General features: G+C 51.8%; 1 protein-coding gene across 1 annotated transcript; it reads right to left on the reverse strand.

Moving 5' to 3' along the window:
- Nucleotides 1-1,248: 1,248 nt before the first annotated feature.
- LOC140912353 (uncharacterized) lies at nt 1,249-18,141 on the reverse strand. The gene is made up of 4 exons (XM_073346607.2): nt 17,369-18,141; nt 15,405-15,518; nt 10,602-11,584; nt 1,249-4,103 (listed from the first exon to the last, which is right to left on the reverse strand). The coding sequence occupies exons 1-4, from the start codon at nt 17,454-17,456 to the stop codon at nt 3,300-3,302; spliced, it is 1,989 nt and encodes a 662-aa protein (XP_073202708.2). The 5' UTR covers nt 17,457-18,141; the 3' UTR covers nt 1,249-3,299.
- Between the last annotated feature and the right edge of the window lie 1,003 nt (nt 18,142-19,144).

Here is a 19,144-nt window from a genome sequence, read left to right on the forward strand (position 1 = left end):
ACTTGGGACAACAAACCGCCCCCCTCCCCCCCCGCAGCCTGCGCGTGGCGGGCCCCCGGAGGTGACGTTTCGCCCGCATCACGTGACCGCGGCCGCCGAGGGGAGAGCGAAGGGCCTGGGAGGCGCCCTAGTATCCCATCATGCCCCGCGTCCCCGCCGCCGTATCCCTGCGGCCCCCCGTTTCCCAGCATGCACCGCGCCCCATCCCTCACCCCCGTGTCCCTGCGTGCACCGCGCCCCACCCCCCCAATATCCCTACGTCCCCCAGTATCCCAGCATGCACCGTTCCTCCTCGCCCCATCTCCGTGCGCCCCAGTTTCCCAGTGTTCACCGCCCCCCCGCCCCCCGCATCCCCCAGGGGTTGCCAACTTTCTAATCCCACAACATTGAACCCCCGCGGCCCCGCCCCCACTCACTGCATCCCCCCCCCCCCCCCCGGTGGCTCGCTCTCCCTCCCCTTCCCGGGGCTGGGGCTGGGGCAGGGGGTTGGGGGGGGGGCGGGGGGGCGGGCTCCGGGGTGGGGCCGGAAGTGGGGGGCTGAGGGGGCACAGGGTGGGGGCACAGGCCTACCTGCGGCCACTCCTGTCAGCAGTGCAAGGAGGGGGCTAAGGCAGGCTTCCCGCGTGTCCGGGCCCTGCGGACCGGGCTGCGCCCCGGAAGCAGCCAGCAGGTTCGGCTCTTAGGGGGAGGCGCGGCAGGCGGCTTTGTGCCACGCAGCTCTCGCCCGCAGGCACCCCCCAGATCCCACTGGCCGTGGTTCCGGCCAACAGGAGCGTGGAGCCGGTGCTCGGGGCGGGGGCAGCGCGCAGAGCCCCGCAGCCGCCTCCCCCAGCCTAGGCGCCAGGGCTGCTTCCTGGGTGCAGCACGCTGCTCGGACAGGTAGGGACTCGCCTGCCTTAGCTCCAGAGCACCTCCGTGCTGACCAGAGCCACCAGGGTCCCTTTTCGACTGGGTGTCCCAGTCGAAAACTGGACACCTGATCACCCTAGTATCTCAGCATGAATTGCTCCTTGTCCCAGTGCCCCTCCGTGTCCCAGCATGCCCAGCCTGTGCCCCTCCCTGTCACCCCATCCCCCTGCATAGAACCCAGGAGTCCTAGCTCTCCTCCCACCCTGCTCTAACCCACTCGACCCCACTCCTCTCCCAGAGCTGGGATAGAGAACCGAGAAGTCCTGATTCCCAGCCTCCTGTGCTGCAACCCTCTTCCCGTTCCAAAGTGCCTATAAAACACACTCCCAATCCGATAAGGATTTTGAAATATATATGATTTATTGAGGTTTTACGTCAATGAAAACGTTATCAGTTAATCAGGAGTACAGTCAACACAAGACAATCACAGATAGGGAGGAGAGAATCTAGGACAGGACACAATAAAACTTTATTCCAACATAATGACTCAAGTACGTGTATAAAATTGTTGGCTTCTATCCATGGACCAGCAAACAGTATATCAGAACTAGCTACAGTGAATCTTTTATATTACCGTAAGCATAGTCTTTAGGCCTTTGATTTGTGTTGCCAACAGCTATGGGTATAGTTTGGCCAATGACGAGAACATCTGTTTGGATTACATTTAAATTCACAAAACTAAAACCCACAAGGCTGAAATTCACAAAACAGAATTAGGATGATCCAAGGCTATAGCCCAGTATTCCTAGAATAAACAATATGATCCTTTACTATGTGACCACTCGACAATGGCCCACTTGAGCATAGCACTCGGCCAGACAACACCGGACTGTACGTAACACTAGCGATGTGCATCTTTTTTCCATCATAGCCTCAGATGCAAGGAGGTAGTAATTTGAGTCACTGTCTATTGACCCTAAATAACATCATAATTCATCCATATAGTGTACTGAATGCCCTCTAGTGGTAGGTCTATTTACAGTACTAATACTTCTATCGTGCTTATAAATATTAACTAATAAAAACTCAGGTCAGTAGTGTTATCACCCTATTTAAGAGTGGGGAAACTGAGAGCGAGGAAATTACTTGTCCCCTAATGGTCAGCAGGAGAGATAGCAATAGAACCCAGGTGTCCTGACTCCCAGTCCTCTCTGCTCTAACTAGACCACACACTCCACCCTTAGAGGAGAAGAGACACCAGGAATACTGGCTCCCAATCCTCCTTTTAAGGCTTGTCTATATGGGGAAACTGACCAGAATCTATGTGGAATAAGATCCCCACATGGCCACTCTATTCTGGAATAATTAGTGAGCTTCTGAAGTGGACCACTTTCTCTAGAATCAAATCCCTCTTCTCTCAGAACAGAGAACCCACACAGGGAGCTACTGCGGTCAATTTGCCAATGGAGATACGCTCCTCCTCTCGTCTGCTGCAATGGATGGACCCTGTTACAATGACTTGGTGCAATGAGGTTAATACTGAGGAGGGAAGTTTAGACTATAATCCCCCCCCTCCCCCCTGCAACTATTTATACGTCTCAACCTTAGCACCCTATCAGTGCAGGGTTGGTATTTTACCAATACACACAAACACACAACTAGTGCATACAAACCAATATAACACAGCCAAGAGACCGAGAACACTGCCTTTGGAACTGTTTAGAGTCTACAGTCTGTTAGTCGCTATAATGGAAGGGTTCTCAATTGTATAAAGTGAAGCCTACTCTAAAGATCTTTCATCTAGTGTGACATTAACTAGTGTGTAGACTCCCAGCCTGGGAGCTCTGACCCAACCAGGGGAGTCATGAACAGGTGTGTGACCACCATGCCCTAGATGGGAGGGGAATCCCAGGGCAGTCTTGCTGTGGGAAAGATTCCAACACACTGAATTAGTATCTCTTAGGCTGGGAGCACCTTGCCTCAGCTAGATTGGAACCACTAACCTGGAGGTTAGCTCTGGTGATGTCCTGGTAGCTTAAACCAAGGCTCACCATAACATCAGTTTTTAGCTACTCGCACCCTCCTTCCCAACAAATTCCCAAATACACAACCACAGCTGGGAACGGAACTCATTAGTGCTGACTCTTGGCCCCCCGTGCTAACCCACCAGACCCCCCCCAAGAGCTCTGGGTAGAATCCGAGTCCTGAATACCAGCCCACCTGCCCTACCCCCAAAACTAAATCCCCTCCCAGATCCAGGAAGAGAACCCAGGAGTCCTGCCCCCACCTGCTCTAACCACTAAATTCCACTCCCCTTCCAGAGCCATGGATTGAACCCGGCAGTCCTGACTCTCAGCCTCCCTGCCCCAGATCCCACTCCCGGAGCTGCAGGAAATCAAGAGGAGGAATTCCCGTGCTCCAAGACACGAGGCCCGAGGAATTCCCGTACTCTAAGTCAGGAGGACGTTGACCCCACCCAGGGTCAGGACAGCCACAGGCTCCTCCCCCTGGTGCAGCTGCTGGTGGCGGGTGAACTGCTGCTTGTAGCGGAAGCTCTTCCCACAGGCGCTGCAGCCATAGGGCTTCTCCCCAGTGTGGATGCGCCGGTGTTTGACCAGCTTGGAGTTGACGTAGAAGCCGCGCCCGCAGTCGGGGCAGCGGAAAGGCTTCTCGCCGGTGTGGATCCGCTGGTGCTCGATGAGGGTGGAGCTCTGGCTGAAGCGCTTGCCGCACTCCGTGCACTCGTAGGGCCGCTCCCCGGTGTGGGTGCGGTGGTGGGACACCAGGTGGGTCTTCTTCTTGAAGTGCTTGCCGCACTCCCCGCAGGCGAAGGGCTTCTCCCCGGTGTGGGTGCGCTCGTGCTTGATGAGGTTGGAGCTGAGGCTGAAGCGCTTGCCGCACTCCCGGCAGCCGTAGGGTTTCTCGCCCGTGTGGGTGCGCAGGTGCTTCACCAGGTTGGAGGTGCGGCTGAAGCGCTTGCCGCACTCGGGGCAGTGGAAAGGGGTCTCCCCGGTGTGGGTGCGCTGGTGCTCGGTCAGGGCGGAGCTGCGGCTGAAGCTCCGCTGACACTCCGGGCAGGTGAAGGGCTTCTCGCCCGTGTGGGTGCGCTGGTGGCCCAGCAGCGTGGAGCTCTGGCTGAAGCGCTTGCCACACTGGCCGCAGACGAAGGGGCGCTCGCCCGTGTGGATCCGCATGTGCTCGATCAGCACCGAGCTCTGGCCGAAGCTCTTCTCGCACTCCGTGCACCGGTAGGGCTTGTCTGCTGGCCGCCGGGCGGCAGAGTGGGGAGGTTCCAGGATGCCCAAAAGGTTGATGAAGCCCGGCTCGGCGCAAGCGTGTTTAATCCGTCTCCTCCTGGGAGGGTCTCTCGGCTGGTGCCCCGGGACACAGACCTTGGGGGACGTCCCACGTGGCTCTGCTGAACTTGCTGTCCCAACACCTGCCAGAAGAAGGATTAACAGATTATCAGGATAGAAGGGATCACTGTGATTATGTCTTCCGACAGCCAGCAAAGCGCTTGGATTGTCAGCTCTTTGGGGCAGGTACTCTGCTCTGTGTCTTTACAGCATCCAGCACAATGGTTCCTAAGCACCACTGTAATACACAATGTACTGCACCTAGCCCCGGGGGGGGGACCCTGATCCACGACTGGGCTCATAGGGGCTATCGTAATACACCTAATAAATCATCACCATCATCGGTGATCCCTTGATTCAAGGATGATCTACACAACCTGCTCAACAGCTGGGGAAAGGCATTCCTACCCTGCACCGGGAAGAAAGGGGATGGCAAAGGGGTATAAGACCCTGATCAACAGGGACCAAATCCTTGATAGACCTTTCCCCAGAGGAGAGTCTGGTTCTGCCCCAATATCCCCTCTGAGTTTGGGGGGGCGGCGGGGGTCCTCAGGACAGGCAGGAGCCTACCCTAAGGTCCTGAGCCAGACAAAAAGGGGGTGGGGGAAGCCTTGCGGGGGGCCAGCCTTGCGGGGGGCCGCAGCTTTTCCCTTCTCCCCCGGACCCCGTGAGCCGGTGTCTCTGATGCATCACCTGGGCTCTCCCTTCCCGCAGAGCCCCGCAGAGCCGGGCCGCGCGGCTCAGCCCCGCGCTCCATGGGGGCGACCGGGGCAGGCTCCGGGAATCCCGCTCAGCGGGCGAGCCAAGGCTGCAGCCGGGGCTCCCCGCAGCGACCCGTCCATCGGCTCAGCCCAGCGTTCCAGGGGGAGCCCACTGATGATGTCACAGCCCCGGGGTCACGTGACGAAGCGGAAACCGGGCGGGGGGGGGGGAGAGCAGCTGTTGCTAGGAGACAGGCCTGGAGGGCCCCTGTGTTTTGGTTCCTGCAGGATACACTGTTCTTAATAAAGATGAGCTGTTGCCCCATTGTCAGCTGGTATCCCAGCATGCACCATTCTCCCCCCCCCCCCCCCAGGGTCCCCTCCTCCCTGTTACCCTTGGCAGCATGATTTGCCCCTTATCACCACCTCCCAAAGCTGGCAGGGGAAGTCATGTATCCAAGCCCCCCCTTTTCTTTAGTTGTGAGTTCCCACTCCCCTCCCAGAGCTGGGACAAGAACCTAGGCAGGACTCCTGGCTCCCAGCCCCGCCCTGCTGTAACCCACCAGAGCCCGCTCCCCTCCCAGAGCTGGGAGAGAACCCAGGAGTCCTGGCTCCCAGCCCCCACTGCTTTAACCCCCCAGACCTCACTCCCCTCCCAGAGCTGGAATAGAACCCAAGAGTCCTGGCTCCCAGCCCGCCCCCCTGCTCTAACCCAAGAGAGCCCGCTCCCCTCCCAGAGCTGAGAACAGAACCCAGGACTCCAGACTCCCAGGCCCACCCCAGCTCTAATCACTAGGAACCACTCCCCTCCCAGAGTGCGCCACTTTCACAACACGCTGCAAGACAAAGCTGACATTTCAGGGACTTTCACATTTATTTTCGGTGACAGTCTACTGATGTTTTACAACAAAGAAAGAAAACAGTAGGAGTTAAGCAGGAATACAGTCAGTACAAAACAACCAGACACAAGAGCAGAGAACCTGAGTTATGTCTGCCAAAACAAAACGACACAGTAACATTTGATTTAATGAATCAAGAGCATCTCTGACACAGAAGTCCTACAGTGGCCAAGGCACAGAGAGATTAGCCCTAGTAGTATTGACAGTTAAAGCTAAATCTCCTGCGTTGTTATCATAAGCATCTGAAGTGGTTCTGGAGTTAGATTGGTTTTAGATTCATATAGTGGATGTTTCATGTATGTAGTGTTGTCATCTCTTGTGATTTTATTGCAAGTCTCACAATACTTGTTGTTTTTCCTTAGCATCTCAACTCCTGAACCCATCTGACTATGTGAAAAATCTCAGGTTTCATTCCAAAAAATAAGTTTCTAGCCCTTGTGGTTACAGAGAAAAGTGTGAAAAGGCGGCCTCTAAAGGCTCAAAGAAAGCAAAGAAAATGAACCACAATTTTTTCATGTTTTAAAAAAGTCATGATTTTTAAAGCCCATCTTTTGGGGGATGGGGGGAGGGAGGACACTGATTCATGGACTTTGAACACATAGGGTTGGCAGTACTGCATGTGCAATCTGGCTAGCCAACAAGAAGTCAGCATAGTTTACATTAAAATTCACAAAAAGAAAATCTGTTACATTTAAATTTACAAAACAGAATTGGACAGAATGACCCAGATTTATGTGGTCAGGTAAGAGCTCCCTATTATCAAATTAAACAATGTGATCCTTTATTACATAATCATTCAACACTGGGTCATTTCCCATGGCATTCTGCTAAATGATACTATGTGCTAAATCACTACCACAATGGATATGCGATGCCATTTAATATCAGGTTGCCGTTTGCGTCACTGCCTATAGACCCTAAGTAATGTAGTAATTTGTCCATGTAGTGTTTGGAATGTCCTCTAATCGTAGGTCTATTTACAGTACTCTTTAGTTTAGGAAATGCGTGTTGGACTGTACTACCCAGAATATTTAGTGAGGAACTGGATGTTCCTGTGATTTGAGAATGAAATATAAAGAACTGTGCATTGCATGGATCAAATCTCAAGGTCTCCGCGTCTGATTCTGCTCTCACTTACACGAGTGTAAATCAGGAATAACTTAGTTGAGATAAGTCCTCTGAAGTCACACTGCAGGTAAATAACAAAACTGGAAATACAACATAGGAATCTTTATCCTGCTACCGCCTAGCTCTAACCACCAGACTCTATTCCCTTCCCAGAGCTGGAAATAGAATCTGCGGGGCCTGAATTCCCATCTTCCCCTCACCCTTCCAATTCTAGTCACCACTCCCCTCCGAAAGCCGGGAATTGAATCCAGGGATCCTGATTTCCAATTCTCCCTCCTCCCACCACTGTAACCACTAGATCCCACACCTCTCATCGAGCTGCGATCAGAACCCAGGAATCATGATATCCAGTCCTCTGCTCAGACCACCTCTCTTTTCAACATGTTAACGGAAGGACCCTATTTAAGTGTCTATTCATAATGAGTAGAGTTAATATTCAGGATCAAAAGCTTTGCTTTTGAATGTCAACCTGGCTTCTGTGCGAGAATTAAAATCTCAGCTCTAACATTATCTCAAAGTAGGGCTGTTAAAACACATGAGAACTAGTCTATATGGCAATGTAACACCACAATCAAGCGCCTAAGAACGTTGTCTTTATAACCATGAAGAGTCTAATATAGTAATCCCTCTTAATACAGGGGTTTGAAACCATATACAGTAAAGCCTACACTAAGAGTCACCTCCTGTCTATCTACCTACCTACCTCTGTGATCATCACTCCAGAATCACAGGGCTAACTCTTGTCGGAAGCAACCTCTTTGAATTATCCCTAGTTTACATTTTGCTTTATTAAAAATAATATTGAGTTTATATTTGGGTGTGAATTTAATCCCAGGTAAAGGTGCCCTGGGAGACTGGATTCTCTAGGCATGTTCATAGGAGCCTGGGAAGTGGGAGATGGAGCTTGCCCAACACACACACCCTGTGCCCCTCCCGCTGTGCCTCACCCTGCCCTGGAGACTGGATCCTCTGTGTACTCCCAGAACGGGTTCAACCCTGCCTGAAGGGATGTCTTGAGGGGGGAAGAGGGGAGAAAGAGAAAGGAGCTTAGTCCCCGTGGTCCATTCAGTCCTCAGCCTTTCTGCTGGGGCTAAGGATTAGTGCTGATGATTAAGGGATGTGGATGCTCGCCCGCTGGGAAGCAGACTGAGGCTCAACAAACTTGTTTCATACAGGGGTCACTGGCATGCTAACTGCAACTGTCCTAGGCTGATTTGCATTAGTGACCTACAGGCTGAAGGTTTAGGAAGGCAGCTAAGAGAGCCAATAGATGACCTCAACATTCAGGCACTCCCCACTACAACCCTTCCCCCCATTCAAATAGAGATTAATTTCCAAGCTTTACAGGGGGGAAAAAAAAAAAAAAGGAAAATAGAGAGACATCTGTCCAGATCAAATCCATCTCCCCGTAATTCACAGGCTCCCTTGGCTCTCACACGGCATCAGCATCCTCTGCCTAGTCATGCACCACGTTCTTAGCCTGGTGGGACACAGAACTAGTGCAGTGTACAGGCAAAAACCTTTATACTTGCTCCATCTTGGCAGGTGCCTGTGGGTTTGTCCAAAATAAAATAAAATAAAATAAAATCATAGAACCACAGGGTTGGAAAAGACCACAAGGGTCATCTAGTCTAACCATCTGAGACAGGAAGATGGTTTATTTCCCCCAGTGGCCGATGTCTAGAAGACAAGAGGACACTTGTCTTAACATATCACTCCATCTAATTTCCCAGGAGAAGCAGTGAGTCTCCTGGCCTCTCCTGAGCTCCTGGGGATCCCAGTCCAAGCTGGAATCTGAAATGCTCCTTCTGCCCTCTGCCTCGCTCCCCGCAGCTTTGTGAGCCTTGGCCACATCCTGCTCCAGCCCCATGTTTGGATGAAACAAGACGAAATGGAGGGCACCGGACCGAAGCTCTTGGCATATCCCCCCGAATGGGTAGCACAGGAACACACAATTCCCTTGCGCCTCATATTGCGATACCGCCTCTGTAAGGGGCAAAGGTGAGTTCGGCCCCTTTTCAGTCTTTAACCTTACTGCCAACAAGGGAGCTGTTAAGTGCCAATGTAATGGTGATTTTGTGGCACACACACCCACCCTGCTAAGAACAAGACTGAGACCCAATCGACTGGTTCCATGTAAGGGACTCTGACACCATCAAATGGTGATGGCTTCAGGCCACGCTACCTACGCAAGGTCCCCACCTCTTGCAATAACTAGAATGTCCATTTCACAGGATTTTTTCCCCACCCAATCTCTGATCTTCCAGACATTTGCTCCTTTTGCAGTGGCATGAGGCCTCAAATGCCAGTCCAGATCCTGCAAGAGCTGGGGCTGCCAGCTTTAGGACTTGCTGTTCACAGTCTAAGGGTTTAGGGTTTGTCTACACGAACATTTAGTTTGTGGCAAGCTGAGTTGTGAATCGACTCCACACTAGCCTGCTGCAGACTAAATGTTGGCAGAAAGTCTTCTTTGAAATTGGACTAGATCAAAGTGCATTAATGAACTGTTAATATGTGTCAGTAGGGTCCACAGGGACAGCTAGTCTGTGGCTGGCTAGCACAGAGTAGACTGACACCCCGCTTGCCGCAAGCTAATTGTAGTCAAGACCTAAGGAACAACAGCCTTCCAATGGTCTTAGCCTGCTTTGTGGGATTTCCTCCACTGTATTGCCAGGGAATGGCAATAGAAAGTGACATTGTTAACCTGTGGAATTCCCTGCAGCAGGATATTATGGAGGAAAGTATCTCACTAAATCATAAAAAAAAAAAAAAAAAAAAAAGGATTTAATGTTTGTAGGAATAAGAATAGCACCTGCAGTGACACTGGACAGGATAAACACTGAAATGTCAAGGACATTTTACCCTCATGATCCACCATGGAAACCGAGAGCCAGTTGCAGTCCGGAAGGAACTGCTTTCTCCCTCAGTGGTACACAGCACAGTGAAGTGCGTTCAACATTTCCTTTGCAGCATCTAGCATTGGCCACTCTTGGAGGTAGGATACTGGACCAGATGGACCATTAGTCTGAACTGGTGCCACAGTGATGGGTATGGGAAATATTGGGCTAGATGCGTTCGTTAGTCTGACCCAACACGGCAGGGAGTAGGGGGGATATTGGGCTAGACAGTCCCATTGGGCTGACCTGGGGGAGCAGGGAGCTGAATGGGAAACTTTCAGTTATTTTGATCCACCAGGAAAGGGGGAGGATACTGGGCTAGACAGACCTATTGATCTGATCTGCAGAAGCAGGGAAGGGGGCATATCAGGTTAGATGGGCCCATTAGTCTGATGTGGAATAGCAAGGAGTGGGGATACAGGATTAGATGTAGGAAAGCAGGAGGAAGAATACCACATTGGTCTGCACTGGAGTGGCAGGGAGTGTTGGGGGTAGAATGCTGAGCTAGACGCGCCCATCAGGAATTCCCATATTCTTAAAACAGGAATCAGAGAAACTCCAGCTGCAAGTGAATCAGAGCTGGGCTGAACAGCTTAGAGAAACACACGTCAATTCAGCTCAGCGCTCAACCCAACAGAGCTCAACCACACGCTGGCTCTAGTCCCTGATCTCCCTCATCCCTGGGGTGGGCGCTTGCCTGCTTTAAACAGTCTCCGTGATCTGTATGAGTGGGGCTGCCGCAGCCCACGGCCCCAGGGTCAGGACAGCCACTGGCTCCTCTCCCTCCCCCTGGTGCAGCTTCTGGTGGCGGGTGAACTGGGGCTTGTAGCGGAAGCTCTTCCCACAGGCGCTGCAGCCATAGGGCTTCTCCCCAGTGTGGATGCGCTGATGCTTGATGAGGTTGGAGCTGACGCAGAAGCACTTCCCGCAGTCGGGGCAGCGGAAAGGCTTCTCGCCGGTGTGGATCCGCTGGTGCTCGATGAGGGTGGAGCTCTGGCTGAAGCGCTTGCCGCACTCTGTGCACTCGTAGGGCCGCTCCCCCGTGTGGGTGCGGTGGTGGGACACCAGGTGGGTCTTCTTCTTGAAGCGCTTGCCGCACTCCCCGCAAGCGAAGGGCTTCTCCCCGGTGTGGGTGCGCTCGTGCTTGATGAGGTTGGAGCTGAGGCTGAAGCGCTTGCCGCACTCCCGGCAGCCGTAGGGTTTCTCGCCCGTGTGGGTGCGCAGGTGCTTCACCAGGTTGGAGGTGCGGCTGAAGCGCTTGCCGCACTCGGGGCAGTGGAAAGGGGTCTCCCCGGTGTGGGTGCGCTGGTGCTCGGTCAGGGTGGAGCTGCGGCTGAAGCTCCGCTGACACTCCGGGCAGGTGTAGGGCTTCTCGCCCGTGTGGGTGCGCTGGTGCTCAATGAGGGTGGAGCTGCGGCTGAAGCTCTTCTCGCACTCGCTGCAGGTGAAGGGGCGCTCGCCCGTGTGGATCCGCTGGTGCTCGATGAGATTCGAGCTCTGGCTGAAGCTCTTCTCGCACTCCGTGCACCGGTAGGGCTTGTCTGCTGGGCGCCGGGGCTCCAGAATGCCCAGCAGGTTGATGAAGCCCCTCTCACGGTGCGCAGACCGGCGACGCCTCATCTTCGGAGGGTTCACACGCAGCCTCCCTGGTCCACCCTGGCTCTGGCAGGCTGGAACAAGCCCCGGGACTGTCCCACATGGCTCCACTTCCTGCTGAGGAGTCTCCTCATCCTCACTTGCCACCCTGTCACCTGCTGAGAGAAGAAGAGAATTAAACCACAGTAGGTAAGCGTGGAAACCAGGACTCAAATCCATCCCTGCAGACTGTGGATTCTGCTCCAATGTCACTCAAGGAAAGGATGGGACAGGCTCCTACCTGGGATCAATCTAGATGGGCACTGAAAGCTGTCACTTTAAATTGCCCTAGGCCTTGGCCTGCTGTGAATTCCATTCCTACTTCCACTTGCCAACAGCCACTTTTAAGAATCATTGTGGAAAACCAGAGTGAACCTGCTACAGCATCCAAGGTATCATCTATTTAATGAATCCTTTGAAGTGGTTTTCTATAGTTCACACAGAATCTGATGCTGCCATGTTTATTTCTTAACCAGCATTATGGGTGAGGCCCAAGAACTGGTTGAAGGCTCAGTTATGTCTTCCTGATACATTTCTTCAGTGGCTTTTAAAACCTCTTCCCTTTTTGTTTCTGGTAAGTGGTTAGGTAGCTGTTAAATGTCAATCTTGTGGTGGACCAAGGCAGTACAATCTATATCTTTGTAGAATCAGAACAATTTGATTCCTAACCAGAAAGTCTCTTAGACCATTCTGCTGCTAGTCATTAAAATGTACAGCACTGCATTGGAACAAGGTCAACAGAAACTCTGGGAAGGTCTACACTTGAGCCAGGATCAACGAGATCGATCCACCGGCTGTCGATTTAGCAGGTCTAGTAAAGACCCACCAAATCAATTACAGATCGCTCTCCAGTCGATTCCTGTACTCTACCCTGGCAACATCTGATGGGAGATTTTCTCCTGTCGACCCCCCGCAGTGTAGACCCTGTGGTAACTTGACCTAAGGGACGTAGCTGGAGTTGCGTAGTGTAGGTAGACTTACCACGGTAGTGTAGACATAGCCTCTGGGAGCTCACCTTCACCCCTTTCTTCCTATACCAGCATTTACTCGATCTACATGTTCTCATTTTGCCACCATGGGTCCCTTTTTGTACTATTTGCTGTTTGTCTGAAACATTCATTCAGCAAATGAACAGAGATCCATTCCTGCTTCAGTTCCACAAGAACTATAGCAGCTAGAATTCCCCTTGGGTCTCAAAGCAGGTCTCACTACTCCCCATCTTCCCCTTGCTGGAAAGCAACCACCACATGTAGCTCTTATTATGATTTTTAGCCCCTCAAGGTAAGACAATTTGCTCACAGCAAACCAGTTGCTTACAAACAATTTGTTTCACCTGGGCCACATCTTTCAAGGGAATTTCTACAGAATGAATTTGTAAGACAGCTTTCCTGGTATTTATTATAGTAATTAGCCAGAATGAAATCCAAACCAACTGTCAGATTATCCACTCTATTGGCTATTCACTTCTTGCTCAAATTCCCAAGGTCCAGTTTTCAAACCCAGTTTTCCCTACTTTTGGACTGGTGCATGTTCCCCAGTCTCTGTCTCCATTTTGGACCACGTAGCTGGTTCAGTTTTGGATCCTATATTCCGTAACATGGTTAACACGTCTGGTCTAACAACTGTTATCTTTGAGCCAATATCCATTATTCTTATGCATTTCACAGGTCTTATTACATATTCATACGAATATGTAATAGGATTATATCACACGTTCATACTCCCATTATTGTTGTTTAACTGCCCAAATCTTAGCACACACTCTGGAGCTGATCCTTGTAGTTCCAAGCATTGCCCCTTCATCTTGGTGCTTCCAGTTTCCCAATTTGGATGATGGACTTTCACTAAGTGCTTGGGACGCTCAGTTCCGTCTTGCCTTAAATTTATAACACTTCTTTTTGTGGGTAATTTTTTTCCACAAGTTCAAGCATTTAAATGAACTGCTACCCTTCATTTTTGCAGTATTACCAATTTCCATTGGTGTACAAACTGGATTGAACAACTTTTCCAATCACTCAAAAATGTCATGAACCAGATTAGAATCCTCTGTTCCAGCAGGCTCATTAGACACAGAGCTGTACTTACAAAGCTCATGGAAGCATCTTCCATCTTCCGCTCTAGTGGCTGCTTCCTGGTCTGCTGCAAGGAAAGATTCAAGTTCTGTGGCAAATTCCACAGCCTCTCTGAGCATCCTTGGCCTGCTTTTGCTGATCGTGATCTGCAAGTCCAAGTCCATCGCTAATGTATCCTGAAAGGCCTCACTGGTATCTGGGTAAGCCAGGAACACAAATCTCTGCAAGTCCTCTGTCAGTTCAGGTGGAGTTTCTTCTTTCCCTCTTCTTCTAGCCCTTAGCTATGCCCTGGCCGGCTCAGATTGATGGCTAGCCCCAAACCGCATACCAAGGGCTTGTACCAAATCTGGATAACTCAGGCTCTTCTCTGGGGTAAGTTCTGCCGCACCATCAGAGCTGGACCACTCAAGTCCTTGCTGTAGTTCATCTCTGTTAGCATGTTCCAAGCTGGCCGTAACTTCCTTGGTCTCCTCTATTTCCTGAAAAACCTTTTGGTTTATGATAGTCAGTTTGCTGATCACCTCACTGATCTGTCTTGCCAGTCCGGAGTGGATGTTTGGTTGCTGGGCTTTGAAATCTGCACAAACGTGTTGTAACTGCTGTACCAACAAAGATACTATCTTCGAATGCAGGTCATTTCTCAGTCCTTTCTGGGAAACCTCTAGATATTGCTTCAATTTCTTCTGAGAAGTCTCCAGCTCCTGTTTTAGGTCTTGTTTTAATTCCTTCTAGACATTTTTGATTTCTGCAAGCACCTCCATTATCTGTTCCATCTTGTTTTAACAGGAATACAACTCACAATTTCTCTCCTGGAAAATTCATCCATTCACACCTGTGTGGCCCCTTTGGCCTGACCAGATAGACAATATTCAAAGTTTTGCCAAGTTGTTTCCATTAGGAGAAGAAATTGATCATATGAGTCAGGTATATTCTTTAGTTTAATCCACTTTGTTTACAAAGAATACACATGAAGTCTTGTTTCCCTGAAAACAAACAACAGTAGGCACTTTCCTTGCTCACTACTTCCAAGTCTGCTCCTCTAGTCCGTTCAGTGTCATGCATATAACTTCTACTCTCCCTGTCAGCTGGCTTTCCACCTCTCTCTCACAGAGCTAGCCAAACAAACCCCTGGCCACTGCGTTTACCACCAATCCCAGGGACCACTCAGCTCAGCCCTGCTCAGGCTTCTCCATGCGGTCCAGTGCATGCAAAATTCATTATTTATTTTCTTAATTTAATTAATTGTAAAAGGACTTTAAAAAAAATGTATTAGCTATGAAAAGAAATAATCTAATCCCCCTGAGTTGTTTGTTTAATTCCACTTTTTTCAGTGTGGGAAGTAAGATTGCAGGCTACGGTAGATGGGTAAAGGCAGCTGCAGCTTTTGGAGAGTCAGTGGAATAAGAACACTAGCTGGATGTTTCTGTTAAAATGATCAGCAGTGAAATGGTGAACAGTCTGAATAGTTAAATTGCCATTGTTAGGTTTCAGAGTCAATGCCCCTTTGTAATGAATGGGGCAATTCACAAACACACAGTTGTTTCACATTGTCGACAGGGTCAGGTAGACATCACCGCACCAGTACAACGGGGTTTGTTTTTAAGAATTTCTTTGCAATTGTACGAGTGACAAAAAAAAATTGGAACCTGAAGCATGATTTTGTGTCAATGCATGGACGCCATGGCAAAGTAATATAAAGGGGCCTATGCTGTGAGTGCCAGGAGGCTAGGACACCTGCTTGGGTGATACTTAGTGAGATGAGATGAGAAAAAAACAGAACCAGGGAGGCACCCAGTGGCTTTGCAGGGATCCCAGCTTTCCTCTTCACTCCCGGACAGTCTCTGAGCCAATGTTACTCATTCCTCACCTGTGTGTGTCTCTCTCTGGGTCTCCCTTTCTTCGGAGCCCTGGAGATCCAGGATGCACGGCTCTTCCTCTTGCTCCATCCAGGAGATCACAGGATGTTCGAGGATTGGAAATCCTGCTTGTGGGGAAGAAAATAGGTGAAATCAACATCCATCGAAAGCTGTACAAGAAAGGAAACAAGCTCCACCAGAATAAGGACTTTAATACTGGTATAACTTCATTTATCCTAGAGGGTATACGGATATAATTATTTCAGTGAAAAAAAAAATCACACTACAAACCACAATAGTTACATCAGTACAAAATCTGTATGTAGGCTAGGCTTTAGACAGCAAGTTCTTTTACTATATGCATGTACAGTGTCCTGTACCATGGTGCCACGTTCTCAGTTGAGGCTTCTAGGTGTTACTGTAATGCAAATAATAGTGATGATAATAATAATAATTAGAGCCGACTGGATAATATTCACTAAAAAAAACTAGCTGGCTAATTTATCCCCCATCAATTAGTGGAAAAAAATGATTGCCCACTCTTTGTTTTTCATTGTGACTAGCCCTTAAATATCCAACCAATTTTCCTGTTCGCCACCACAGGAATTGCCAAATTCATTTCAATTTCATGTACTTACTGATTCTGGGTCAAATGGACCGCGTTTTTCAAGTCACAGGAGCTAGACTCTGGCGTTGGGATAGGATATAGAGATAGCCCAGCATAATAAGATCTGGGGATGGAGATATGGAGAGAGGTAGAAAGAGAGAGATGTGTATTGGAGAAGGGGTTTGTGGGGGGCAGAGAGTAAGATGTATGGAGCTATATATATATATGGGGGGGTGTATGGGAGAAGGGGTTTATGGGGGGGAAAGCATGAGATGTATGGAGCTATATAGAGGGCGGGATGTATGGGAGAAGGGGTTAGTGGGGGGCAGAGCCTTAGATGTACTTCTATATATATGTACAGAGCTATATATATATATATAGAGAGAGAGAGAGAGAGAGAGGGGTGTGTGGGAGAAGGGGTTTGTGGGGAGCAAAGTGTGAGATGTACAGAGCCATATATATATAGAGAGAGGGGGGGGTGGGAGAAGGGGTTTGTGGGGGGCAGAGCGTGAGCTGTACGGAGCTATATATATATAGAGAGAGGGGGGTGTGTGGGAGAAGGGGTTTGTGGGGGCAGAGCGTGAGCTGTACAGAGCCATATATATAGAGAGAGAGGGGTGTGTGGGAGAAGGGGTTTGTGGGGGGCAGAGCGTGAGCTGTACAGAGCTATATATATATACACACACAGAGAGAGGGGGGTGTATGAAGATGGGGGGCTGTATGGCGCGAGAGAGGGGGGCGTATGGGGTGGGCGAGAGAGAGACGGGGTCTGCGGGGTGTGTAGGGGGATGGAGGAATGCGGGGGGGGGGTGCGGTGCGAGACAGAAGCACTGGGACCTAGGGACAGAGGGAGGGATGGGCGGACGGGCAGGCACGGAGAAGTCTCCCCCATCACAGACAGCCCGGCATAAACTCTGCCCCACGCACCCCAGCAGCAACCTACCCTGCCCCCTTCCCGCACAGCCCCCCCCCGGGGAGCCCCCTTCCCGCACAGCCCCCCCCCCCGGGGAGCCCCCTTCCCGCACAGCCCCCCCCCCCCCGGGGAGCCCCCTTCCCGCACAGCCCCCTTCCCGCACAGCCCCCCCCCCCGGGGAGCCCCCTTCCCGCACAGCCCCCCCCCCCCGGGGAGCCCCCTTCCCGCACAGCCCCCCCCCCCCCGGGGAGCCCCCTTCCCGCACAGCCCCCCCCCCCCCGGGGAGCCCCCTTCCCGCACAGCCCCCCCCCCGGGCGAGTGAAAAGCCTCGCGCCGCCGCTGCCCCTTCACCCGCCGCTCTGAGGGGCGCGGGGCGGGCTGGGGGGGGCGGCTGGGGAGACGCGCGCGCGCCGAGCCCTTCCCCGCCCCCCCCCCGGGGCCCAGGCGTCTCTCACCCGGGCGCCCGCAGCCGCCGCTCGGCCCCGCCCCGGGGACAGGAATCGGCTCCGCCGGTGCCCCAGGAAGGGGCCTCCCCGGCAACATTCCCCGGCCCGATGGTTCCCGGCCGGGCAGGCCCGGCGGCCGGCGCGGCGCTCTGGGCTCTGGCGGGGCGGGAGCGGCCGGCGGCCCCGGCCCGACCCAGGCCTCGCCCCGCGGGCCCAGGGGCGGCCTCCCCGCGGGCCAGACGGGGCGGGCCCTGCCCGGGCGGCCCCGGGCCTCGCCCCGCTTGCAGCGCGGCCGCCCCGACGTGTGCGGCTTCGTCGCGACCCCGGGAGCCGAGCCTTGCGGCGGGGCCCCGCTCTGCCCGCTGATCTCGTCAAGGGGCGCCGCCCGGGGACCCAGCCGCCCGGGCCGGGGGGCTCCTTCGCCTGCCCATCCGCCGCCCGGAGCTGGGCCAGCAAGGCCCCTCTGCCGCCTACCTTGGCCGAAGCGGACAGTCTCCGCGCCAAGGCAGCGGCGGACACCGATCTGACATCGGGAAGCAGAAACCGGGGGGAGGACACGTCGACCTCGCTGGTGGCTCGGAAAGAGACCGACACCAGGCAACTCTTCAACAAGGAAACCTTCAAAGCCAGACTCCAGGGGGAAGCGGCAGAACTGGAATTAATGGGCAAGACTGGACACCATTAAATGCGGCTTGAATAAAGACTGGGAGTGGCTGGGTCATTACCCAAAGTGAAAGCTATTTCCCCATGCTGAGTTGTCCCCTACTTGATTGTCATGCACATTGTGTAAAGAGTTGTCACTTTGGATGGGCTATCACCAGCAGGAGAGTGAATTTGTGTGGGGGGTGGAGGGTGAGAAAACCTGGATTTGTGCTGGAAATCACTTTAGATAAGCTATTACCAGCAGGACAGTGGGGTGGGAGGAGGTATTGTTTCATGATCTCTGTGTATATATAAAGCCTGCTGCAGTTTCCACGATATGCATCTGAGGAAGTGAGCTGTAGCTCACGAAAGCTCATGCTCTAATAAATTGGTTAGTCTCTAAGGTGCCACAAGTCCTCCTTTTCTTTTTGCGACTACAGACTAACAGGGCTGTTACTCTGAAACTTGTCCCCTACTGTTACTCACACCTTCTTGTCAGCTGTTTGAAATGGGCCATCCTGATTATGACTACAAAAGTTTTTTTTTTCCTCCTGCTGATAATAGCCCACCTTAATTGATTTAGTCTCTTAAAATTAGTATGTCAACCCCCATCTTTTCATGTTCTCTCTCTCTCTCTCTCTCTCTGTGTATATATATATATATATACACACACACAATCTTCCTACTGTATCTTCCACTGCGTACATCTAATGAAGTGGGTTTAGCCCACGAAAGCTTATGCCCAAATAAATTTGTTAGTCTCTGAGGTGCCACAAGTACTCCTCGTTCTTTTTGTCTTATCTAGGTGGCTATTACCCCCCCCCCAAGCCCTGTCCCGATTTTTCAACTTTGCTGTCTGGTCACCCTACCTATACTATAAAATTAAGTCAGCTTAATTTAAGGCTGCGTCGACACTGCTGTAAGATCTGCCCTGTAGCCGGCGGGAGAGAGTGCTCTTAGCCACATAATTAAACCACCCCTACGATCCGCATTAGCTATGTCTGCGGGAGAAGCTCTCCCATCGGTATTGCATTGTGCTCACTACCTCTTATGCCGGCGAAATGTGTGTCGCTCGGGGGGTGTGGGTTTTTTCACACTCCTGAGTGACGTACGTTTTGCTAACAGGTGGTAGTGTAGACATGA

The sequence above is a fragment of the Lepidochelys kempii genome, chromosome 6 (assembly GCF_965140285.1).
Source record: "Lepidochelys kempii isolate rLepKem1 chromosome 6, rLepKem1.hap1, whole genome shotgun sequence".
In the NCBI taxonomy this organism is placed as follows: domain Eukaryota; kingdom Metazoa; phylum Chordata; order Testudines; family Cheloniidae; genus Lepidochelys; species Lepidochelys kempii.

Coding starts and splice junctions, on each gene's coding strand:
- LOC140912353 (XM_073346607.2), bottom strand. CDS start 17,456: ATGTTGCCGGGGAGGCCCCTTCCTGGGGCACCGGCGGAGCCGATTCCT. Junction 15,519..17,368: donor CGGCGGCTGCGGGCGCCCGG/GTGAGAGACGCC, acceptor CCCCACAAGCAG/GATTTCCAATCCTCGAACAT. Junction 4,104..10,601: donor AGGGGGAGGGAGAGGAGCCA/GTGGCTGTCCTG, acceptor CCAGCAGACAAG/CCCTACCGGTGCACGGAGTG.